The 25,321-nt window shown below is 52.1% G+C and overlaps 1 protein-coding gene across 5 annotated transcripts in view; it reads right to left on the bottom strand.

Moving 5' to 3' along the window:
• Nucleotides 1–19,618: 19,618 nt before the first annotated feature.
• TMCC2 (transmembrane and coiled-coil domain family 2) overlaps nt 19,619–25,321 on the bottom strand; it is a 44,814-nt gene continuing 39,111 nt past the window's right edge. For all 5 annotated transcript variants that reach the window (XM_049858103.1, XM_049858105.1, XM_049858104.1 and 2 more), the window contains 3 exons: nt 23,150–24,090; nt 21,741–21,876; nt 19,619–21,083 (listed from right to left, as the gene is read on the bottom strand). In XM_049858103.1, the coding sequence (XP_049714060.1) occupies nt 20,772–21,083; nt 21,741–21,876; nt 23,150–24,090 (1,389 nt within the window). In that variant the 3' untranslated portion in view covers nt 19,619–20,771. The remainder of the gene's footprint in view (nt 21,084–21,740; nt 21,877–23,149; nt 24,091–25,321) is intronic.

Raw genomic sequence — 25,321 nt, 5'->3', positions numbered from 1 at the left:
TAGGGCAATAACCTCTTGAATCTCCCCCAGCTGGATCTGAATCACCCTTCTGGTTGTTCTGTGGAGCCTCAGCCTTCTTTACCCCCATCACTGCTGTTTGTGCCCATCAGGTGGGACCGTGGTTTCTAGCAGCTCCGTACTCACAGCAGGCCAGCCCCTGACAGAGATCTCCTCTCTGCTAGGGAACCCCTGGTTGGCTCTGCTCCCAGCTCAGGGCCAGTTCCCTGTGAGTGGAAAAAGCCAGGGGAGAGGCCCGGTGGTGCCTTGAGAGAGCTAGCTGGCCAGCCGACAGGCCCTCACACAGAGGCCAGGCTCACCTGCAGCTGTCGTGAGGTGCCGCCGAGTTGTGTGACAGAGTGGAACTGCTCCACAGGGTTTTCTAGGCCATAATCTTTACTGCACCAGATGCTCCTTGGAAAACATATGGGGAAGTTCTACTCTGTCCTATAGGGTCGCTGTGATTTGGAGTCAACTCAACGGCAACAGGTTATCTTTACCGGAACAGATCGCCAGGTCTTTTCTCCCGAGGAGCTGCTGGGTGAGTTCAAATGGCCAGCCTTTCAGTTAGTAGCCAAGCCATTAAGCCAACCAGGGCTCCTTTTCACAGTTCAGGGTCTGGTCCTCACTTTGCTGCTCAGAAACCTCATTTATCAACAGGGCTAGGAGTCTCAGGGGCAGACAAAATCTCCAGGAGACGAAGAGATAAAAGCAAAAATGCAAATTCATTAATACATAACAAAAAATATAGAATGCAACTGCTGTCAAACCAAGCAGACCCTTGGGTTTGCTGATGAGCGTGTTCGCTGCTTGTAGGCAATGTTGCAGAAGGAGAAGGCCAAGTTCAGTGGGAAGGTTACTCGGAGAGTGTGGGAGCTGGCCCAGGAGAGCCACAAATGGTCTTCACAGCTGGTACCAGCCTCTCCTCTCCAGGCACACCTGGTAGTTGCATTTAGGATACCCTTCTCCAGATTTGGCTTGGGAGAGCCCTCCACCCTCATTTGGCACCACAGAAGCAACCTCCCTGGGTTGGCAGAGAACATTGCAATGACTTAGACAGTCCCTCTCACAGTCCAGTCATGCCAGTCGTGTTGCTGCAGGAATTACATGAGACAACACATGAATGTGCTTTGTGAACTGTAAATCACAGAAGAAAACGGGAGGCGTGAGAGCAGTCATTCAATAAATGTCTAATAAGGGGCCTCCACCTGCTTTCCTGGCCCCAGCCCCTTAAGAAGGGGAATCTGATGGCCTAATCTATGAAAACCCATCCCCCAATAAACCCATTAGCTTTTTACTGAGACCTCACCATTGATCTAGGTACTGTGCAAAATACAGAGGCAATAAAAACCGTGGTGTTTTCCCTCAGGGCATTTGTATATAGTCAAGTTGAAGCTATGCTAACACCCGCAGGGTGATCATTAACAGCACAGAGGGGAGTGTGCCAAAAGTGTGGGTCCGGTGCAGCAAGCACGCAATAAGACACTTGTCCTGCTGGACTTGGCTGTGATGGGATCACTTGTGTGGGATGTGGATAGACCATGTTGCTTGCAGTCCCACCTCCTTGGCTACTGGATTGCTCAGTAAAAAATAAGCCCCCCCCCTTTTTTTTTTTATCTTAGTATTTTTTTTTTATCTTAGTTAGGGAAACCCTGGTAGCATAGTGCTAAAGTGTTGGGCTGCTAACCTAAAGGTTGGCAGTTTGAATCCACCAGGCGCTCCTTGGAAACCCTATGGAACAGATCTACTCTGCCTTAAAGGGTCACTATGAGTCAGAATCGACTTGACGGCAACATGTTTGTTTTTTTGTTTTTTAGATCTTAGTTAGGAGCCCTGGTGGCACTGTGGTTAAGAGCTCAGCTCCTAACCAAAAGGTTGTCAGTTCAAATCTACCAGTCGCTCCTTGGAAACCCTATGGGGCAGTTCTACTCTGTTCTACAGGGTCACTACGAGTCAGAATCAACTCCATGGCAATGGGCTACCTTAGTTACCTGGTGCTGCTATAACAGAAATACCACAAGTGGGTGGCTTTAATGAATAGAAATTTATTTTCTCATGGTTTACCTTACCCCTTACCCACTATCTTTGAGTCGATTCTGACTCATAGTGACCCTATAGGACAGAGTAGAATTGCTCTGTAGGGCTTCCAAGCAGTGCCTGGTGGATTTGAACTACCGACCTTTTGGTTAGCAGCTGTAGCTCACCGTAGCTCTTAACCACTGGGCCACCAGGGCTCCTTCTCACGGTTTAGGAGGCTGGGAGTCTGAATTCAACGTGCCAGCTCTAGAGGATGTCTCTTTCTGCCGGCTCTGGGGGAAAATCCTTGTCTCGGCTCCTCTAATATTCTTCCTGGTGTTGCTTGGAGACCTCCATGTAGCCTCTATCCTCCCCTCATTTGTCCTTTTTTCCTTCTGTGCCTAATTCTGCTCTTTTACATCCCAAAAGTGATTAGCTTAAAACACAGTCTACACTGATATGGCCTCACTGACATAACAAAGCATTATTCCCAAATGGGATTACATTCACAGGTAGAGGGGTAGGATTTATAACACAGATTTTGGGGGAACACAATTCATCGACAATACCCCTAATTGTGGGGCTCTGGAAATTTTGGAAGAACTAGGCCCTGAGGCAGGGTCTCACGTGAGGCCACACTGTCCTTTCTCACACGCGATGTTAGACTGGCTCTCACGCAGCCCCTGCAGAAGATGACCACGAGGGTCAGGATGACAAGAGACCTAAGCCAAATAGGGGTGGGGATCCCTCCACAAGCATAGTTGGGGGTGGGACGGAGGCTGGAGTCTGCCCCTGTCTCACGGCGACCCCATGCACCAGGATCGGATCCGTACAGCTTTCACTAGCTGATTTTTCAGAAATAGACCACCAGGCCTTCTTTGTCTTGTATGGAAGCCCCACTGAAACCTATTCAACATCATAGCAACATGCAAGCCTCCACCGACAGACGGGTAGTGGCTAAGCATGAGGTGCACCGGCCAGGAATCGAACCCTGGTCTCCCACATGGAAAGCAAGAGTTTTACCACTGAAACAACACTACCCTGATTAAAAAAACAAAACCAAACCTGTTGCCTTCAAGTCCATCTCAACTCACAGTAACCCTATAGGACTGAGTAGAACTGCCCCATAAAGTTTCCAAGGAGTGCTGGGTAGATTCAAACTGCAACCTTTGGGTTAGCGCCATAGCACTTAACCGCTATGCCACCAGGGTTCCCACTGCCCTGATTAGATGACTTTTAATGAGATGTAGGCAGAGCTGCCATTCTCTCTTTTTCTTAGCTGAGTCAGCTTGGTCTTATAACCTGTGTCTCCAAAGATTAATGTCACTTACCCTGGTGCTTAGGGTCAGAGCCTTTCCAGGCCTAATCCCCATCCCCTGCCACTTTGCTTTCTAAGGCACAAGGTAAGATCCAGGCTCATCCTTGGCCTTCTCCCTTCCCCACTTCCTCTCTCAGAAGTAAGAATCAGCTTGAAGTTATGTTATGCTATGTGCATGGTGGAAACCCTGGTGGCATAGTGGTTAAGTGCTACAGCTGCTAACCAAAGGGTCAGCAGTTTGAATCTGCCAGGCGCTCCTTGGAAACCCTATGGGGCAGTTCTACTCTGTCCTATGGGGTCTCTATGAGTCAGAATTGACTGCACTGGGTTTGGTTTTGGGTTATGTGTGTGGTATCACACCATCCCCACCCCAAATTAAATTAATTAATTAGAGGAGCTAGTACTGATTGCCACTGAAATCTCTGGCATTGTTCTAGTGTGGGGTTCTTCAAATGTGATCTCGGGACTCCCAAGAAGTCCCCAGGATCCTTCCAGAGTGTATGCAAGGCCAAAACTATTTTAATAACCATACGAAGACATTACGTGCCCTTTTCACTCTCATTTGCTCATGAGCTTACAGTGGAGTTTTCTGGAGGCTTCCTGGTATGTGATATCACAACAGACTGAACGCAGAAGCAGATGTGAGAATCCAGCTTTCAGTAAGCCAAACATTAAAGACATGTGCAAAAATGTAAAACAATGCCACTCTTGTCGCTAATTTTTTTTTGAAGATAGTTATTTTTCACAAAAATATTTTATTTCTATAAACATGTAATTTGTGTATTATTGTTATTAAAAAATAGACTAATATGCTTCAAATTTCTGTTTTTAATGTCTAATATGGTAACCATCAATAGCTGTAACTCCTCCGCTAAACAAAGCCCCTTGGATGTCCTCGATAATGCTTAAGAGTGTAAAAGGGCACTGAGACCCAAAAGTATGACAGCTGCTGCTCCACTGAGAAGGAGTACAGTAGGCAGGGGAGTCAGGTCCAGTTCAGTCTGAATTTCAGATACACAATGAATCATTTTTAGTATAATATTACATGAGCTATAGTTACATAGTTGCATAGTTATTATGTAACCACATCCCATAGTATTACATGGGACATAGTTACATAGTTACACTAATAATTATTCATTGTTTATTTGAAATTCAAATTTAACTGGGTGTCCTGCGTTTTCATTTGCTAAATCTGGCAACCTTAATGGCAGGAAAGATCTGTTGTTGTTGTCAGGTGCTGTCAAGTCAGTTCCAACTCATAGTGACCCTATGTACAACAGAACAAAACACCGCCAGGTGCTGTGCCATCCTCACAATCATTGTTATGCTTGAACCCATTGTTGCAACCAATGTGTCAATTCATCCTCTTTTTCGCTGATCCTTGACTTTACCAAGTATGATGTTCTTCTCCAGGGACTGTTCCTTCCTGATATCATGTTCAAAGTATGTGAGACGAAGTCTCACCTTCTTTGCTTCTAAGGAGCAATCTGGTTGTACTTCGTCCAAGACAGAACTTGGGTCAGATGCTGGGTTTCTGACCCAGGGACGGAGGATGGAGAATTCCCTATCCTGGACTGCTTTAAGAAAAGTGAATGTGTCTGAGGACCTTGAGGGCAGGTTTCGAAACGCTTAGGGCTAGAGGTTACAGCTGAGGTGGTGGTAATCCTCCCCAGGCTGGGCCCAGGCCTCTAAAAACCCGGGCAACCGGAGGATATGCAAAGCCAGCGAAAGCTATGGAGAATGAAACACAGTGTCAGGGTTGTTGCTGTTGAAAAGAGGAAGTGACACTGGGTGGGTAAAGTGGGTGCGGGCAAGGGGACTGTGGTCTCTGCAAGATGTCAAAAACATGAGGTAGTGATGTCATGAGGCTCCCTCTCACCCATGTTCTGCCAAAAATAGCTGTGACCTAGGTTGGGTGGGGTGGTGGGAAGGCTAGGCGGGGCTGTGCAGAGGAACAGCCGGGGTGGTCAAGGCTTCAGGCCAGAATCCAGGAAAACCTAAGAAGCATGTTTGGGGTGAGAAATAAACGGAGAAACAGAGAAGTGGTCTCAGGGGTGAGCCCAGAGAAGAACCCATCCTTACAGGAGCTGAGAGAACAGCGGGAGGAGGGACTGATGACAGGTCACCTCCTCTGGTCAACATGAGACACTCTAAGAAGCTCTTCGCGTTAAAATAGACAGTGGTGCTGCAAAAATAAAGCTAGCAGGGAGTTTTTTCTTCTTCAACATTTGTTGAGCATCTACTGTATGCTTGGCCTTGTGCCAGGTCCTGGGGATCCTAAATTGAATAAAACATGGTTCCTGCCTTCCAGGCCCTGGAAGTCCAATGGAGGAGACAGATGCATAAAACCAACACGAAGAAAACAGACTGTCGTTTCCTCAAAAAGTTAAACAGAGAATTACCACATGATCCTGCCATTTCACTCCAGCACATATACCCAAGACAGCTGAAAGCAGGGATGCAAACAGACGCTTGTACACCAATGCTCACGGCAGCATTATTCGCAGTGGCTAACAAGTGGAATCAACAGATGAAAGGATAAGCACAATGTGGTATATCCATACACTGGAACACTCCTCAGCCATAAAGAGAAACGAAATTCTGATACATGGCACATGGGTGAACCTTTAAGACGTTATGCTGAGTGAAATAAGTCAGACAAAAGGACAAATATTGCACAACATGATAAAAATAATTAACGTCACTGACTTGTACATGTAAAAAATGCTGAAATCACCCATGTTCTGTTAGATATATGCTTACCACCATAAAAAATGGACAAATGTTGCATGACCCTACTTGTATGAAATACTTAGAATAGGCAAATGCAGAGACAAAAGTTTATTAATAGTTACCAGAGCCTTGGGGGCGTGCTTTCTGTTTAGGGGAATGAAAAGCATTTGAAAATGGATAGCGGTGATGGTTACACGACTTGGTGAATGGAATTACTGCCACTGAATTGCACACTTAAAAATGGTTAAAATGGCAAATGCTCTGTTATATATATTTTACCACGATAAAAACAAACACAATAAAACAGCTGATCTCAAATTGCCAAGCCTCTTTCGTACCTGTATGCAAATTTCATATATGGAGCCTGGCTCTGTGCCATGGCTACCAATCCCTCCCTGACCATATCTTGTTCTCCTGCCAAGTGAGGCATCTGTACTGTTGGGGCAGGTAGGGGGCAGGGCTCCTTCTCTGTCCCCTGGGTTACTGGGCTTCAGGCTCCAGGCCACAAGCCACAGCCTGGCAACTGGCCTCTCCTCAGCCTTTGCCAGGAGGAAAGCTGCAAACCCACACTCACCACAGAGGCCAGGCTGGGTGTGCCTCGTGGAGCAGCAGCTGGTCTGCTGGGTACGGTCTGGACAAGTCTTCCCAACGGTCAAGTGCAGCCGTTTCCCCATTGTGTCCTCCCTAGAGGCAGACTGACTGCGTGGGGCTTCTCTGAGGCCCCATGCAAGCAGGGGGGTCTGGTATGGCTCTGCCCAGCCTGGCTGTGTGACCTTGGGCAAGTCTTGAGGCTCTGTGGGCCTTGACCCCCTCCTTTGTTCAGTAAGGATCCACATCCCAGGGCATTACAGGGATTGTCCGAGATGATGTATGTGAAACATGCTTCATGAACCGTCGAGCACAGCACAGGGGTAAGAGAGTGTGACTTTGACTTTGCCTTGGGCCCTGCGGGTTGAACAAGGCAGCTGATCTCAGAGTTTATTTTTCAGGTATCAATTTCCAGGCAGGATTCCTAACCTGGGGTTCGCAGATGTCAGCAGGGGGCCCTTTGATTTCGTGGTATTATGTGCAGAATTTTTAAGTAGGTGCATTTTCTGGGAAGGGTGTGCATAGTTTTTATCAGACTTTCAACCCACAACTACAAACTTGTTTAGAGCTACTGCTTGAACCAGCCCTTGGAGATCCCTCCATGGGGGGTTATCCACCAGACAGAGGGGCCTCTGGACCCTTGAGGCAGCAGTCAAGCGGTCCTGCAGGCTTTGGTGACCTGGCATACCCATTTAAAATTGGGGTAGGGAAGGGACATGGCTAAACAGCCACGTAGGTCCCAAAACAGAGGAGGCTTTCTTTGAATCTGTGTTCAGTGCAGGCAGAAAGTAACAGGGCTGAGAAGAGCTCATGGGATCTGGGGCTACATGGGACCCACTTGCATTATCCCATGGGAAGGAGGTGAAGCTTTAGTCTCACACTCTGTGCTGGCCTGACATTAATGGAAGCCCTAACCTTCATTCTAGATGCCAGGTTGTGAGAGGAATGTGGACAAATGGAAATGTTTCCAGAGGACACAAGCCAAGATGTCAGATAGTCTTGGAACCATGTCTTAGGAGGAATGGTGGAAAGAGCTGAGGGTATGTGGCTTGGAGCAGAGAATACAGGGTAGATGGGTATTGGGAGTGGACATGAAAATCTTGAAGTGCTGCCTCGCAGATTCTACAAAAAAAGATTCTACAGGGAGGCAGATATTAGCTCAGCAAAAGGAAAGACTTGCTCACAGTGAACCCTATCCCACAATGGCATGGAATAGGCCTCCCCATGGATCCACTTACTTGGTTATGCAAGTGGGAATACATTACAGGCAGGATCCATTACAGGATGAAAAAATGGTGATGGTCACTCACCTAGGGCTCAGGAAGAGTGGGTGATGCCTTGAGGGAAGGGGCAAGGCAGGGAGAATAGGCCACTTCTGACTCCTGCGGCCTCTAACCAAGGAGCCTTCTCTGACTGGCTCCTTTCCGGCCAGAGCCCTTTACCAACATTCACCACCTCCACCCTGCAGCTCTTGCAGGGCCCTGATGTGGTGGTGCAGGAAGCTGGTGGCTGAGGAAGCCTGGTCTCCAGCTCCCGTGGAGGGCAAGTTGGCCCAGGGGGGTGGGGATGGGAAGATGGCTCATTGGTGAGTCACCTGTGACCATTGTCTGCTCTTGCTTCCTCTGGGGGAGGGTCCATGGGGGATACAAGGCTCCTGGTCAGCTGGACCTGTGAGGGCAGGTTCCCCACCCCTGTCCTCACAGCTCTGGGGGCAGTTGGCTTTGGCTCCCTTGCCCTCGCCCACCACCCAGTAAGGCAGAACCGGCCCAGCACTAGCTAGCTGGCATTGGATGGAGATTGAGGGGGAGGGTGTCCACCTCTCTTCACACCTGGCTGAGGGGTTCTAGGGGTCACAACAGAGGAACTGGAGGCCCAGCCTGCAGATGTTGCCCCACCCTGTCTGGCTGAAGAAGTCGGCAGGCGTGCCCCCTCTCCAGTGATCACACTGTGAGCCTGAAGGGGTGCACCCTCCCTGACACACCCTTCCTGAGCCTCCTTCCAAACCTGCTCTCACCTAGCAGGCCTGCCAAGCACCCCACCCTACTGCAGGGCCCCAGGGGAACCAGGGCAGGACTGGGGTAACTCCAGGTCGGCATTTGCAGGTGCATCCTGGCCCCTCACCAGGGCCTGGTCTGGTCTGAGCGCCAGGGCCTGCCTGCTGTCCCTGATCAAGCCTGAGTCTGAGCCCCTGACCTCCCCTGGGATGGGGATCCCAGAATGGCTGACTGCCAGGGCTATTACACATATAGGAAACTGAGATCCCAAAAAGTCAGACACACGTGGCAGCGGTGACTAATCTGCAGGGGGCAGGAGGGGGTAGGAGGACCCCTGGTATGAGATTGCTGCCCTCCCAGGCCCTGGCAAGCTCCTGACATGGGAACAATCTGAGATGTGGGGCCATGTCCTCTCAGTTTACAGCTCTCCTGTTGCTGCCTTCCTTGCTTCTTTGTTTCTCCTTGGGCCTGAACGAAGGCATCCTGGAGCTTGGGGGTGAGGCTAACAATGCTATTGCCCTGTGTGGGCAGCAGCATGGGCTTTGGAGCCAGACACACATGGATTAGAACCCTGGTTCCTCCACCTTGTGCCAGCGTGACCTTGAGAGGTGCCTAGATCTTGCTGAGCTTCGGTTTTCTCATCTGTCAAATGACAGCGATAGCCATCTCCCAATGCGAAATGCTGTGTGTATATTACCTCACTTAATTCTGGTGGCAGTACTTTGCGATAGGTAACATTGTCTCCATTCTTTTCCATTATTATCTCCATTTGATCTTAGCTGAAAGACCGAGAAGGGATTATTATCTCCATTCTTCAGGTGAGAAACCTGAGACCCGAAGAGGTTAAATACATTGCATGGGATTCCAGAAGAGTAAGCTGTGGAGCCAGAATGTAACCCGTGACTATCTGATCCTACAGCCCATGCTCTTGACCCCTCTCCCAGTCAGCTGCTGCCTCACAGGATGGTTGCGAGAAGCCAGGAAGGTGCGTGAGGTAAGGACACATTGCTTCATCAGCAGACGAATGGACGAGCAAAGTGTGGCATGTCATTTCTCAGCCACAAGGAGAAATGAAGTCCTGAGCGATGCTACAAGGCACAGATGGACCTTGCGAGCATTATGCTGAGTCAAATAAGTCAGTGACAAAAGAACCAGTGTTGTATGACCCCCTTATGTGAAATGTCTAGAATAAGCAAATGCATGGAGACCAAAGCTGATGAGTCGTTACCAGGGCGGAGGGACAGAGAAAGGAGGAGTCATTGCTTAAGGGGCACTGAGTGTCTATTAGGGGTGGTGACAACATTTGGAAACAGACAATGCTGACGGTGCTGTCATTTATGCCACTGAATTGTACACGTAAAAAAGACTGAAATGGCAAATGTTTTGAGATATATATATATTTTAAAGAGCCCTGGTAGCATAGTGGTTAAGCACTTGGCTGCTAACCAAAAGGTCGGTGGTTCAACCCTACCAGATGTTCCACGGGAGAAAAGACCCGGTGATCTGTTCCTGTAAAAATTACAGCCTAGGAAACCCTACAGGGCACCACAATAGAAAAAAGAGAGGGCACATCGCCCTTGCCCCTGGATTAGGAACTCCAGGGCAGGGGCTTCTCAAGCAGAGGTTGTCAACCAGGGGGCAAAGGAGAAGTGAGAGGACAGCTCTTGAGTCCAGACGACCCACCCAGGGGGACTTTGAGCTGTCTGTAGGGCTTTGGGTCAGTAGAGGCGGGAGGGGGGGAAGCTCACTTGAATAGTGGGTGAGGCAGGAGTCAGTGAACCGAGGATATATGGTTGAAGTGGCCCCCGTGCCCATGGGCTGATGAAACCGAAATTCCAATCCCACTGCCGTCGAGTCGATTCCAACTCATAGCGACCCTATAGGACAGAGTAGAACTGCCCCGTAGAGTTTCCAAGGAGCACCTGGCAGATTCGAACTGCCAACCTTGTGGTTAACATCCATAGCACTTAACCACTACGCCACCAGGGTTTCCATGGGCTGATGGGAAAGAGAGAAACTCGAACTCGAGGACAAACATAAATCAAGCTGCTGACAGTGCTTTCCTCTGGGGAGGGGGGACATTGAGGGATAACATTTTTACCCTCCATGTGCCTATATTGTTTGCATATATATTTGCATTTTTTACAATGACTGTGCATTGTCTGACTATTTTTTAAAAAGAAAACTGCCTGGAAGGACATGTATTAAAGGCTAATAGTGGGGCTACCTGTAAGGTGAGTCTCCTTGTTGTTTTCTGCAATAACCAAAACCAAAACCAAACCCATTGCCGTTGAGTTGATTCCGACTCATAGTGATCCTATAGGACAGGGTAGAACTGCCCCATAGGGTTTCCGTGGAGCAGCTGGTGGATTCCAACTCCTGACCTTTTGGTTAGCAGCCAAGCTCTTAACCACTGTACCACCAAGGCTCCTTTCTACAATAAACATATATTAATGATACTCAGAAAAATGTGTGTAAAATGAAATTACATATGTAAAGTGTGGAGAACGGTGCTGTCCAATCGCTCGTTCTGTGACAGTGGAAATGCTCTCTCCCCGTGCTGTTAAATGGTAGACACTAGCCACACATGGCCACTGAGCACCTGAAATGTGGGTGGTGCAACCAAGGGAGTACGTTTTCTATTTTACTCAATTAAACATTTAAATAGCCCTGCCTTGCGAGGGAAACCTGGTGGCATATTGGTTAAGTGGTTAAGTGCTACGGCAGCTAACCAGAAGTTTGGCAGTTCAAATCCACCAGGTGCTCCTTGGAAACTATGGGGCAGTTCTACTCTGTCCAGTAGGGTTGCTATGAGTCGGAATTGACTCAATGGCAATTGTCTTAACGGTCTGCCTTATGAGAGTCCAATAAGACAGACTGTGAGTGATGACGCTGGGTCTCAGGAGTAAGTTTCCTGCCTTGTCACCCTGAGTCCCTCCTCTCGGGTGCTTTCTCCCCTACCCTCTCTTCCTCCCTGGCTTCAGAGTTTTTCCATTCAGGGTGAATCCAGGCGCCCTCTCCCTCCCCACATACCACCTTACCATCCTTCTCCAACCACATACAGAGCACAGGGGCTCCTTGGTCCAAGCCCTCCAAGGATGTGTGTTGTGAAGGGGGTGTCTCCTGTAGGTGAGGCCCCAGAAGCCAGGGCTTGGCACTACCTTGCTTTGTGACCTTGAACAAGTCAAGTTCCAAGGTCCCTGTGTGGCACAAACACTTTGTTTTTGGCTGGTAACCAAAAAGTTGGTAGTTTGAACCCATCCAGCAGTTTCACGGAAGAAAAGACCTTGGGATCTGCTTCCATAAAGATTACAGCCAAGGCAACCCTATAGAGCAAGTCTACTCTGTAACACATGGAGTCTCCTAAGTCACAAATCAACAAGTCACCTTCCCTTTCTGGCCAGAGATTCCATAAGGGCCCTGCAGCCCTTTACCTGGTTGTTGATGTCACAAGGTGGGGCCAGTGGACACTGCCGTGTTGTACGGGACACTGCTGGATGAGAGGGAATTCAGTGAGGTAACAAAAAAGACTTTCTGGCTGGAAGGCTCATGGGACACTGGGATGAGTGGAAAATATGCGACAAAGAATGTGTCGTCACCTAGTGTGGAGAGAATGTTGCCAGTGCAGCTTCCTTCAGCCCCGGCTCTGTGCTCTGCCCTCGAGTCTGGCTCCATTTCAGCAGTCACCAAGCTGCCTTGTCATTTGTCTGCTTTCATCGCTGTCTTTAGGACTAGAAAGAGTATGTCTATTTCACCTCTGTATTCCCCATCTCTTAATGAAGCAGGTGTTTGGATGCGTTTGATGAATTCCTTGCCCCTCTAGGGAGCTGTGGTGGCACAGTGGTTAAAAGCTCGGCTGCTAACCAAAAGGTCAGCAGTTTGAATCCACCAGCTGCTCCTTGGAAACCCTATGGAGCAGTTCTACTCCGTCCTATAGGGTCGCCATGAGTCAGAATCGACTTGACAGCAATGGTTTGGTTTTTTCGTTTTTCCCTTATGGGGTTGTAGTTAAGCTCTGTGGCTAAAGGACCCAGCCAGGAATAAAAATAGAAAGTCATGGAATTTGTAGAAGCTTTGTCTTCCTTTTCTGACTTTTCTAAAGTGTTTTTTCGTCAACTTTCCATGCCTCTACTCTCTCTTTGGAAACCCTGGCGGTGTAATGGCTAGGAGCTATGGCTGCTAACCAAAAGGTTGGCAGTTTGAAGTCACCAGGCACTAATTGGAAACCTTATGAGGCAGTTCTACTCTGTCCTATATAGGGTTGCTGTGAGTCGGGATCGACTCCACAGCATTGGTTTTTTTTTTTTTTAAACTCTCTCTCCAGCAGAGCAGGGAGAAGGTTCAATGTGATAAACTTATTTGTGTTAAGATATGAGAGCCTGAAGGTTTTGCCCCCTCCTAGGGGCACCTGCAAGGAGCCCTGGCGGCGCAATTGTTAAGCGCTTGGTTGCTAACAGAGAGGCAGGTGGTTCAAACCACCAGGTGATCCATGGGAGAAAGATGTGACGATCTGCTTCTGTAAAGATTACAGCCTTGGAATCCCTGTGAGGTAGTTCTACTCTTTCTGATAGGGTCACTAGGAGTCGGAATCAATTCGACAGCAACTGGTAGGGCCACCTGCTGGAGTCTCTGAGTGGTGCAAACAGTTAACATGCTCAGCTATTAACTAAAAGGTTGGTGGTTTGAGTCTACCTAGAGGTGCCTCAGAAGAAAGGCCTGGCAATCCAGTTCTGAAAAATCAGCCATTGAAAGTCCTACTGTGCACACCTCTACTCTGACACACGTGGAGTCGCATGAGTCGGAATTGACTAGACAGCAGCTCTTTTTTTTAGGGGCACCTGCATTTGTACTTAATGAAGTAATGTCTCACCTAACTGTGGGCTGTCAGCTTCAGTTATGAGTCATGGCATTGTCAGCAAACCTAGGTTTGCCCTAAGTCTGCCGTTCTCCCGCTGCGTGTCCATAAGTTCCCCTAAGCTTTCTGAGACTCAGCTTGCTCACCTGTAAAATGGAGTCTAATGGCTCCTCTCTAGCCACCCTTTAGGGTTGTTGTGAGGATAAAATGAGTCAGTGCACACAAAAAGCATTGTAGGCTGTGAGATCCGGACAGAAGGAAGGATTCCTCTTGCCACGTCCTTGGGTAGGGTGGAGTCTTCCCACGCCCTCCAATCATGCCAGAGTAGACCAGTGGCCTTGTGTGGAAGCCACCTCCTTTTTAATCTTACAACTGCCAGCAGAGAAGGGAGCCCTGGTATCTCTTTCACCTTCAGCCCCGCCTTCAGGGGAAGGGTGAGAGGGAGACCAGGAGAGGCCACTGGAGCCCGAATCTTGCTCCTCTCACTCATGTCAAGAGGGTCTGGTCTGGGCATGCAGCAGTGGAGTCCCTCTGGTAGTGAGAACATGGGTTCCAGATGCCTGGTTGCCCTCCACCCCTGACTCCCCAGATCTTGCTCAAGCCTCCATCTCAATAATGTCGACAGCCTCCCTTGGGTTAGCTTCATTCAGGGACACCTTCTTGGATGTTAGCCGCATCAGTCTTTCTATCTGAATTTTTCCATTTGTCTGGAGTTGGGGACGCGGGCCCAGAGGGGTCACATGCCCTGCTTAGTTTCACACTGAGCCCCCCGCCCGAGTCGAGTCCCTAGGATCCCAGGTTGTCCCAGCTCTGCCTCAGAGGGATGCCTTTCCTTTCCTGTCTCTCCCAAAGCTCCTTTCACCTCCCTTTCAATTTCAAGCAACATCTTAGATGCCCTTGAGCGTGAGAGGTTCTGGGTGGGGTTTTCCTTAGCTCTCTGAAAAGTCTCCTAATTCCTGCTCCTCACTGGAATGGACTCAGGAGCCCCTTCCCCATGTATCCTGCCCTCTGAAATGTGGGCTGGGCAGTTCTGGTTTTGAAACAACCACATACCTTCTCGTGCCATGGAACGGTCCTCTATCCCGCCTCCAGCCCCAGGACGTGGCCAGAACCACCAGCTCTTACCCAACCTCCAAAGCTCCCAGAAGCCTGCCCAGAGCTCAGCATCAGAATGAAGACCTCCCCCCATGGACCACCTTCCTCAGCCCCTAGTCTGCATTTATCCCTGCCCACCTCTACATCAGAGTCCCTGGGTGGTGCAAATGGTTAACACATTCAGCTGCTAACCTAAAGGTTGGAGGTTCAAATCCACCCAGAGACACCTCGGAAGAAAGGACTGGTGATCTCCTTCCAAAAAATCAGCCACCGAGCAGCCTATGGAGCATAGTTCTACTCTGACACACATGGGGTTACCATGAGTCAGAGTCAACTCTACATCAACTGGTTTGATTTTGGTTTTGGCCTCTGTATCAGAGGCGTGTGTGTGTGTGTGTGTGTGTGTGTGTGTTGTCCCTACTCCTCTACAAGCTTGCTGAGGGCAGGGACCATGACTTGCCCTTCTCTGTGTTCCCAGCACCTGTCCCAGCACCAGGCACAAAGTGGGTACTCAAAACCATGTTTCTTGAATTTAATTGAACCTAAGGCTGGCAGTTTGGGGGCCACACACCTGGACTCCAGGCTGCCAAACAACGATGGGATCTCTAAGACCTGCAGTGGAGGACAAGGAGAAAAGGATTGGGACCAGGCTCCCCTTCTTGGCCTCCTCCTCCATCCTCAGCAGACCCTCTGCCTCTCAGGTCTTCCTACCCTTGGCTGGGCCTGGTCCACCTGGCTGAGAAGGCGAGGAGGGGCCTAGGCAGAGAGAGCAGGTCTGTGTGGTGACTTGCCAGTTGCATGAGTTCATTTAATGCCCCAGTTCATGGGGAATCCTCCCCACCCCACCGCGCCCCAACTCTGGGCATGTGGAACTGGCCTCGATGAGGAAAGTAACAAGGAGGTCACCTCCAGCCACAGCCCAGAGACAGCTCCGGGGAAAGGCGGGTGGGTTCTTGCTAGAGCAGGGACTCAGGAAGGAAGGTGCTACTGAAAGGACTCAGCCTTCCAGAAGGAGACCAGAGAGCAGAGCAGCCCCCAGACCAGAAAGACCCTTATCTTTCTCAAGTTTTTACTTTAGGCTTATCCCCAACCAAAAAAAAAAAAACAAAAACCCATTGCTAAGGGGTCCAACTCATGGTGACCCCATCCCAGTGAACCGAAACAGCAGCAAGAGCAACCAAAGTAAGGCAACAAAAGAGCCTTTAGGCTAGGAGGTTGGCCAGGCAGAAGAGCCAGGCGTCGGCTAGCTTGTGGGATCTCCTTCTCTGGGTGCTTTGGAAGCAGAGGCGACTGGGGTGAATGGCTGCCCGGAGGCTGAGGCATGACTGAGGTGTCCCGTCCCACACTGCTGGGCCTAGGAGACCTCATCTGGACAGTCAACCTTGGGGTGTCACCAGCTCGGGGATGGGCTGTCTGAGGAGGGAGAGCCCTCCTGGGAGACCCCCGTGTGTGGGAGGAGGTACTGCTGCCCCCACCCTGGACGACTCTCTGGCTGGCTGACTCAGGCCCTGCCGTCAGGTCAGGATGTGCTGGGGCAAGCCCCAACATCCCCTCCCCACACACCATCCCCCGCAGCCTGGTGTTGCCTGAGCTTCTCCCTCCCATCTCCATCTGGAGGTTGGCTACAAGTCTTTTGCCTGAGAAGTCACTGCTGGCCACTTCCCAAGCCCTGTCCCAGGCAGGTCAAAGCCCTCCCTGGGGGCCAGAGATGGGAAGTAGTATCCTGACAGGTGTTCCCATCAGGAAGACCTTCAGGTGATGTGGGGGCAGACATCTGCACCTGACATCTCTGGGTCCCACAATGGCCCTGCTGGTTGGGTAGCACAGGTATCTTTATACTCATGTCTCAGATGGGGAAACTGAGACCTATGCTTCACAGCCCACGAGTGGCTGAGTCTCAACTCAAACCTGGGCTTTTTGATGCTAATTCCAGTTCTTTCCTAGACCCCACACACAGGGCCATGCTCTAGAAGATAACCGACATCCTAACACACTGGTAAGGCCAGGGTGACAGCAGCTGGCCTGGTCCCGGCAGGCCTCTGTCCAGTGCTCTCTCAAGCCAGGGCTTGACAGCATGCCACTAGACTAGCTTTGCTTATAAGACTTAGGGAAGAGGCTTCTGGGAATAAAGCAGGCTCTCAGCTCATGGGAAGAGGAGCTGTGAGGGCCTCTACTGGGCTAATAGCTTCTCCTTTAACACTTCCGGGGCTGGAGGCAAGACTTACTCAGTTGGCCTCAGCCTTATTTGTTCTCCTAGGGTTTGCTCAGTCATCTTTGAGCAGTTTTGTCTGCATTTGAACATCCCTGTGGGCTCAGGTCTGAGGCGTAAGAACTGCCTTGGGTTAATCCTCATTATGTACTAGGCACTGGGCTAAGGTCCTGCCACGCAGTCTGTCAGGTCTCTTTTGCCCCAAGTCTGCAAGCCAGATGCCATTTGTATTTCTATTGGCAGGTGAGGAGACTGGTCTGAGAGTACTGGCACCTTGTCTAAGGTGAGCAGCTGTGCTGGGATCTGAGCCCACGTCTCCAAAGCCAGTACTTTTGATATTAGGATTTGACTTCACCGAAGGGTCTGACATTGAAGGGGAAATTGAAGCTGCAAAGAAACTCCTTCTTCTCTCCCCACCCCAGAGTCACCGTGGAGTAACCTGGAGTGGCTGTTGATGTTAGCTGCTGACAAGTCACCCCTGACTCCTGGCGAGCCCACGCACCCCAGAATCACCGTGGAGTAACCTGGAGTGGCTGTTGATGTTAGCTGCTGACAAGTCATCCCTGACTCCTGGCGAGCCCATGCACAACAGAACACAGTGCTGCCTGGCCTTGCACCAACCGCGTGATGAGTTGTGGCTTGGACCGTTGTGATCCACAGGGTTTTCACTGGCTGATTTTCAGACGTAGATCACCAGGCCTTTCTTCGTAGTCCATCTTAGTCTGGAAGCTCCCCTGATACCTGTTCACTATCATAGCAACACACACGCCCCCACTGACAGATGGGTGGCGGCTCTGCATGAGGTGCGTTGGCCAGGAATTGAACCTGGGCCTCCCACACGGAAGGTGAGACTTCTACCACTGAACCACATGAGGTGGAGGGGGTTAAGTCACCTCTTAGGGCTGCACCTGCTGCAGCACCACTGTTTCCATGAGGCTGGCAGGGAGTGTCAGCTCCGCATGGGCACAAGCCACCTGCCTGCTGCAGGCCAGCCCCTGCCTGCCAGGTGCTGCTGGAGCAGTGAAGCACCAACTCCGCCCACTCCAGCAGAGAGCATTCTCAGCTGCCCCCACACTGGGCAGGCAAAGGCTGGGGAATGGGCCTGCCTGGCTGAGCCTCTGGCTGCCCCAGGTGTGCAGCTGGTGTTTGGGAGGCGGGTGCCCCAGAGGAGCCTGCTCCTTGGTCCTGCTGTCCGAGGAAGGATGGCCCACAGCAGAGGCAGCCACCCTGGTTGACTGTCACCTATGAACCTGGGGGGAGAAGCAGGCCACTCCAGCACGGGGATAACTCACCCCTTTTTAGGAGGGAGTAGAGACAAACAAGGAAGTGTCAGTGACCAGCAGAGGAACAAACCCAGTTCCCAGAGCACACAGCTCTGCAGATGGCACTGTTGTCACAGCAATGAGACAAGCATGGGACATATTGCGTCTGCACTTTTTGCAGAAGATGGTCCTTCTCTCTCCTCTGTTTGCTTTGTGGCCTTGGGATCAGCTGGGGAGAATGACCTCCACCCTCCCTTCCCCTCCTCCTTTTCACTGTGGACTGTGGCTGGCAGCGACATTTAATGCCAGTGTGGAGAAGGCACCTGACCTTGGGGAGGAATGTGGAAAATGTCTGCAGCCCAGAGCAGCCACCCCCCACCTGGGGCCCAGGAATGTGGCTCCTGCCGCCCAGGCCCCCAAGGGCGCTGAGTGTGCTGGGCCGCCAGCAGAGCAGAGGGTGCCGACACAGGAATGGCACTGTGGGAGGGTGCTGCGGGGGTGCCCTGATGAAACTCCTGCACTATAAGAAGGCAAAGACAGAACTGCCAATACCTTGCTCCTCACAGCGCCCTCTTTTGCCCGTAGGGCCCCTGTTCTCCCTGTCTCCTGGAATCCCCTCAAGCCAGAGATCATGGATACAGTTGCAACTTTTGATTTCTCAGGTCCACAGAACCTCAGAAAGTCAGAGCCCTTTGAAATTAGGAGCTCCAGCATCTGTCCCATACTACAGATGTGGAAACTGAGGCCCAGAGAAGGGATGCGAGTTGGTCACAAGTGCACTGTCATGGGCTGGGACCCGGGTCTCCAGACTCTGGGGTGGGTGCTTTTCCCACAACCCCTCCTGCTCCCATTATGCTGGAGGCCAGTATTTCCCTCTCCTGCCAGGAGGAGACAGCTGGCCTCTCCCAAGCTCTCACAGGGTTCCTGCTGGGAATCCGGTGCCTTTTGTGGGTGTCCATAGGGAACTGCCGGGGTGGGAGCTATAGCCACAGAGAGCAGACCCTGAGAGTCTGGCTTGTGTGTGTCCAAGGCTCTGCTCCCGCTCCTGGTGAGCAGGCCATCTGGGTTCTGTCTGGACTGCACCGATAACCAGAAAAACCCAAACCCATTGCCGCTGAGTCGATTTCAACTCATAGCGACCCTATTGATAAGGCCAAGTTAACTCCAATAAATGCCCTTCTTTGGGATGAAGCCGGGGAGAGGGTTTAGAGTAGGGATTCTGCAGCCCTCTTGTGGCCATACACAGGCATGACTGCTGTCATCCAGGCCTCCCACTGTAAGCTATGGAAATCTCTCTGCCACATTCCTTCCTCCTATAGAGCACCGCAGGAGGGCTGGATGTGGTGGGTCTGACCCCTCTTTCCCCTATCACTTAGGCCAGAGCTTTGGCTGCACAAAGAAAGGTGGGAAGGGTAGAAGAGGCTATGCCTTGCTCACCATCCGATCCTGGAGGAAGGAGGCCTCAGGCCAGTGGGTGAGGCCCAGCATATTCCCCAGGACACTTAGGTGTGGGGAGAGACATGGTGGTTTCCATGGAGACAATGTAACCAATCAACACGAGACTGGATGGCTTGAAAATTTAGAGGATATTTATTTCTCGGGAAGGTTCACAACAGCTGGCAGGCACTGCCCTTCCCCGCTCTGGGAGCTTCCTCTCTCCTTTTCCGAGAAATCCCCTCTCTTCTTGGAAGGGGCCATGGGAAGGCTGGGATGTGAAGAGAAACCATACACAACACTCCAGAGCCTTAAAAAAAATGAAACGACAAACAGCCCTCTCCACACAAACACACACGTACAAAATAAATAGATGTATAAAAGAGGCCCGCTCCTTCCATCCTGGGTGAGGCGTTGCTTCCGGAGGCTGGGCGGGGCAGCTTTGCCCACTTCTCCCAGGTGGCATTATCCAGAGGCCACACAGTAAGGGAGCACCCTAGTGAGCCCAGAAAAAGCCCTGGCTGTGGGCCGGGGGTGAGGGGTGGGGGCACAAAGAAACAAATAAATAATAAATAGAACCCAACTTGCTCCCAGAAGCCTAAGGGCATGGGCTGAGGCTGGGGCCCCTGGGGCCTGTTTCCCTGAAGATGGCAGATCCAGTGACAGGCGAAGAACAGCAGGGAAAACACAAGGGAAAGCCACACCCCATGGCCTCCAAAGCCTGCAGCCTTCACATCACCAGAGCAGGTCCAGCTCCAGAACCCCGCCTCTGACTGGCTGAGGTGGGAAACGGGTAGCTGGGCCTCCTCCCTTGCTCTCTCGCCTTCATCCTGGCCATCTCCATGGGAGGAACAGTAGCTGCCTCCAAGGTGGGCTCCTCCCCGGGAAGGGTGAGGCACAGCCCTCCTTCCTCTCCTCTCTGTGGCCTCCCTGACTGGGGGCATCCCGAGGTCAGCTGGCAGAAGTCCTAGTGTGACTGCGAATAATCAAAACAACCCAACCCCCATGTCTTCCTCTGCCCCCTGGCCACACGTGTCACCTCCATCTGTCTCCACCAGGGCTGCACTCTAGGCTTCCCTGAGGCCAACAGGGAGGCATCAGACAGAAGCAGGGCAAGGGAAGGGGCAGGAGCTGCTGGAATGGACAGTTTGGGCAGAAGGCCAGACCGGACACACGAAGAAGTCCAAGGGACTTGGCGGTCCAGGTCCCTCCCGGAGAAGCAAGGCCAGCGGGGCCGGGAGAACTCGGGGCTGGGTGGGCTGGCCCCTCAGCTGGGCAGCAGCACGTGTTCCAGGAGGTAGGTGACTGAGTCCCAGTGCTTCCAGAGAAGGAAGACGACGAGGACCAGGAGGGCGGTGCTGGTGATGCGCAGGCGTGTCTTCATGAGAGGCGTGATGAAGCTGGCAACGGTGGACACGAACACCAGCAGCACGGCCATAAGCGCCAGGATCACATTGATGAACTTGCCCAGAAGCGCCCGCGCGTTGGCGTTCTCCACGCCCTCCAGCTGCACCACCTGCTGCTGTTGCTGTTGCAGCTCCAGCTTGGTGACCCGGGTCAGGCAGGACTCCACAGCCTCCTGCAGGGGCAGAGGGGTCAGCATGGGAGCTCAGGCAGGTGGGACCCTCAGGCTGAGCCTATCTTTCTGCCCCACCAAGAAGGTGACAATGCACGAGGTCCCCTCCAAAGGGGTGTAGGGTGACCAGCTGCAGCTGGGGGCTGACTCCTTTATGGCTATTTAGGACAGATGCTAGGACATGGGGGTCTTGATGAACATGGGAAGGGGAGGATGGCTCAATCCTAGCTCCCTCTTGAGGGAGGCTAACCAACCAACCAGCTGCCATTGAGTTGATTCCGACTCATGGCAACCCCATGTGTTTCAGAGTAGATTGTCGGGCCTGTCTTCCAAGGTGCCTCTGGGTGAGTTTGAACCGCCAATCTTTGGTTAGTAGCCCAGTGCTTAACTATTTGCACCACCCAGCATCTCCTAAACCAGCTGTCTTGAGTTGAGAGTTTCCAAATATTCATCTCCATGGCTGCCATGGAAGAGGTCAGGATGTAGGCAGCCTCAGCAGTCAGCTTGCCTTTGTACCCTGCGCTCTTGCTCTGCCTCTTGTCTCCACCCACCGCACGCTGCCCTCTGCATCCGTGTGCCTATCTGCCCGACCAGTGGAACAGGCTAGGCTCACCAGCCCCCACTTGGAAACCACCTGCACCCTCTGGTCCCTGGCCGCACCTGGATGTCCCGAGCCCTCTCGTAGGACTGGTAGGCCACCTTCTCCTCCATGCTGGCCAGCTCCTGCTTCAGGTTGGTCATCTCGTTCTGATGCAGCTCAGTCAGGTCATTGAGCTGCTCCTCCAGACGCTCGTACCTGGCCAAGGGAGAAGGTATGACACCAGGCTTGGCTCCCCGTACCTCCCTTCTATCCCCAGGATTGATTTCATTCATTCTCTCCACAATGACTCAACCCACCCCACTGTTGGGCCCTGTTCAAATTTCAGCAGCAACAACATAAAGCTACTATTGACACAGCACTTATACGTGCCGGTGCTGTGCTAAGCACTCAGCTCATACCTCTATGATCCTCACCACATGGCAGGTGCTAGTGTCATTCCATTTCACAGATGGGAAGACTGAAGCTCACGACTTGCCTAGGCTCACATGGCTTATGAATGGAGGTGTCAGGGATTGAATGACTTCAACCTGGGCTCTTACGCCCTGGGCCAGTATGCTTTCCTGGGTAACAGGGACCCACAGGTATAGAGGACATGGTCCCTTCTCTAAAGGATGAAAGATCAAAAGATGGCTATCATGGAGTGTGGTAGGATTTTAGGCATGCTTTCCCCTCAATTTTCCAAACCTTCTTCATATGTGTAGAGATGAAACAGAAAAAGTGCTGATGCATTAAAAGATCTGCAAGCGTACCAGGGAGCAAGTGTCAAGTGCCACATGGCAGATACAGAGCAGAGGCCAGCGGAGGGAGATGAGGGACCAGACTCCGCTTGTCCAGGCTGACCTCAGGAGTTTTAACTGGAAGTTCCAGCTCACCATGTATATATGTACAATGTACACACTCTGACTTTACACGTCTGGATACACTTCATTTTCACAACAACCCTAAGAGGTAGGTATCCATATCATCCCCATTTCACAGACAAGAAAACCAGGTCCAGAGAAATTAAGTACTTTGCTCAAGGTAAATGGTAAATAGCAGGGCTGGGATTTGAACCCAGGCAGTTCTACTGTCCTACAGGGTTGATATGAGTCAGAATCAACTGGACAGCAAGGGGGGAATCTGGCTCTGGAGCCGATGCTCTTCCCCAGAGTGTGTCCAGATGAGAGGCTGTGGAGCTGGTCCCTGTCTCAGCTAGTCCCCTTCTATCCATTGACCACCTAATGCTCCAGGGCAGGAGGCTCAAAGCATCCTGAGACAGGCAGGGCCTTCCTTCCACAGGTCCCAGGATCCATGTCTCCTGGCTGCCCTGACAAGTCTGGAGAAAGGCTTCTCAGGCCCTCCTCCTGGCCCTTCTCAGCAGCTCAGGGCCTGTCTCAAGGCTCCCTCGTCAGTGTCTAGAACCCTGAGACTGCACTTGGTGGCCCTCTCCCGCCCACAAGGGCCCGTGGGTCCCCAAGCTGGCACCTACCTGTAGCGCTCCTCCTGCAGGCACTGGGTCATGTAGGTATAATCCCTCTGCAGCTGGGCCTTCAGGTCCTCCATGGAGTCCTCCAGGTGTGACTGCCCCTCTTTGATCTCCCGAAGCTCTTCCAGCACCGTGTCTAGGTTCCCAGGGGTACCGTACAGTGTGTTTGACTTGGGGCTCCCCAGTGCACCAGCGGGCCCCGCCCCAGAGTTGCTGCCTGCCCCAGCTGAGCTGGCGCTGGCACTGGAGCACTCGTCATCACTCCCATACTTGGGGCTGGACACCAGCGTGGCGCTGCCACTCAGCGCCCGGGCCGCCTCCTCAGGGGGCCCATCCTCCAGGGGGTCCTTCAGGTGGGCAATGTTGTCGGCACTGCCGAATTTGTTACGGATGAGGCTGGCGAACTCCCGGGGCTTGGACACCACAGCGGTGTGGGTGGCCTGTGAGAGGCCTGAGAGGCTGCCCTTGACACCCTCCACCACGCCGCCCCCGAAGCCGCTGATGCCGGCCCGCATGTTGGCGCCCACGTCCTTCAGGCCCTGCTGCATGTCCCGTAGCACGTCCTTGGGCTGCCGCGAGGGCCCGTTCTGCTCGATCTCCTTCAGGCGCCGGCGGTAGTGCTCCAGCTTCTTGTGCAGCTGGGCGATGGTCTGAGCGGACTTCTGGTTCTTCTTCTCGAACACCTGCTTGATGCGTGACACCTGCTGCTTGTCCGCGTTGTTGGCCAGCTTCAGGTACTCAGCCACATTGTCGTCCCGTGCCTCCTGCTCGATCTTGATCTGCTCTGTGATCTTCAGGATCTTCTGGTGCAGGTGGTCGATGGCCACCTTTGTCCGCTGGGGGTCTGGTGCCCCGTCGGGCACATCCAGGCTGATGGGGCCATCGGCATCACCATGGCCTGGGCCACCAGGGAGGCTTAGGGCCACAGGGTCCCCCTTTTCGACCTAGGAAGGCAAGGAGAGGAAATGTGGCTAAATCAGAAAACCATGGGTGGGGGGTTGGGCAGAATTCTCTTATGTGTTCCTGGACACCTGTGGCCTGGGTGTCTCTGGGCACGGTTTCTCTGCCTGTAAGATGGCTGCAAAGATGGATAGGAATCTTCAGGGAAAGAGTCCAAGAGAATAACAACAGGTCCCTCACAGCTGCCTACCAGCCGCCATTTATAAAGGACTCTCACCTCAGCTATCTACCTCTCTACAAGATCCAAAAAATGCAGTCTGGGCAGATCTGCTCCTCTTTGTCTTACAGATCAGGAAATTGGTCCAGAGAGGTCAAGCAAGTTGCTCAGGGATACACAGCTACAAAAAGACAGAACTTCAGCTCAGAACTCCTGTTGCTCCATCACACAGGAAAGCAGGTCTGAGGCCTCATCAGAGAGCCACAGGGTTGATTCTCAGTGGAGACAAAACGGTCCCTCTGGACTCACTTAAGACTCGTGTCTTGGGCAGCCTTTCCCTCAGAGCTGACCAAAGCCTATACTTTGGTCCCATGCAGGGGAAGGATGTCTCCCTGGTCTCCCTACCCTGTCTTCACTAATGCACCCAGCAGCTCCCCGCCAATGCTGACAGCTCTCCTGGCCCCGTTACCTTCCAGTTCTCTGGAGTTGTCAGCAACCTCTTCCGCTTCATGGTGGCGGGAGTACTCAGCCCTGCCTGGTCCTCCAGACCTGGGAAAGGTGCACACACCCACCTGCCCTGATGGCTAAGTTGCCAGGGCTTGAAGTCTGAGAGGTAACTCACAGGCCAAGAGAATCGGGGACCAGCTTTGGGGGTACGAGGGGCCAGCCACCCAGCTGGCAGGGGACAAACACGCAGGAAGGAAATGACAGGCCCCTTTTCCCCACCAGTTGGCAGGCTTCCTGAGCACATTAAGGAGGCACAAGCAACACAAACCTCAGAGAGCTGAGGCAGAAGAGGAGGGACTGAGAAAGAATGAGAAGGAGGTAGAGAGGAAGGAAAGGTCACAGAAGACAGGAAAGGGAAAATGCAGGGTCAGAGGAGAGGGCAGGCTGGGGACCCTCTCTCCCGGGGGTCTGGCCCCCTGTGGCCCGTGGGGTGGATCTCTCTGTCCACAGCTGAGTTCTGGGTGTCTTATCACCACACAACAACGGAAGCAGCAGGAAATGGCTCAACCCCATGTATTTTTACACACAGCGCACCCCAAGAACAGCCGGGC

This window comes from Elephas maximus, chromosome 18 (assembly GCF_024166365.1).
Source record: "Elephas maximus indicus isolate mEleMax1 chromosome 18, mEleMax1 primary haplotype, whole genome shotgun sequence".
NCBI classification, from domain to species: Eukaryota; Metazoa; Chordata; class Mammalia; order Proboscidea; family Elephantidae; genus Elephas; species Elephas maximus.
Note: the sequence above shows the minus strand (reverse complement) of the source record. Positions and strands in the feature narration are given on the sequence as shown.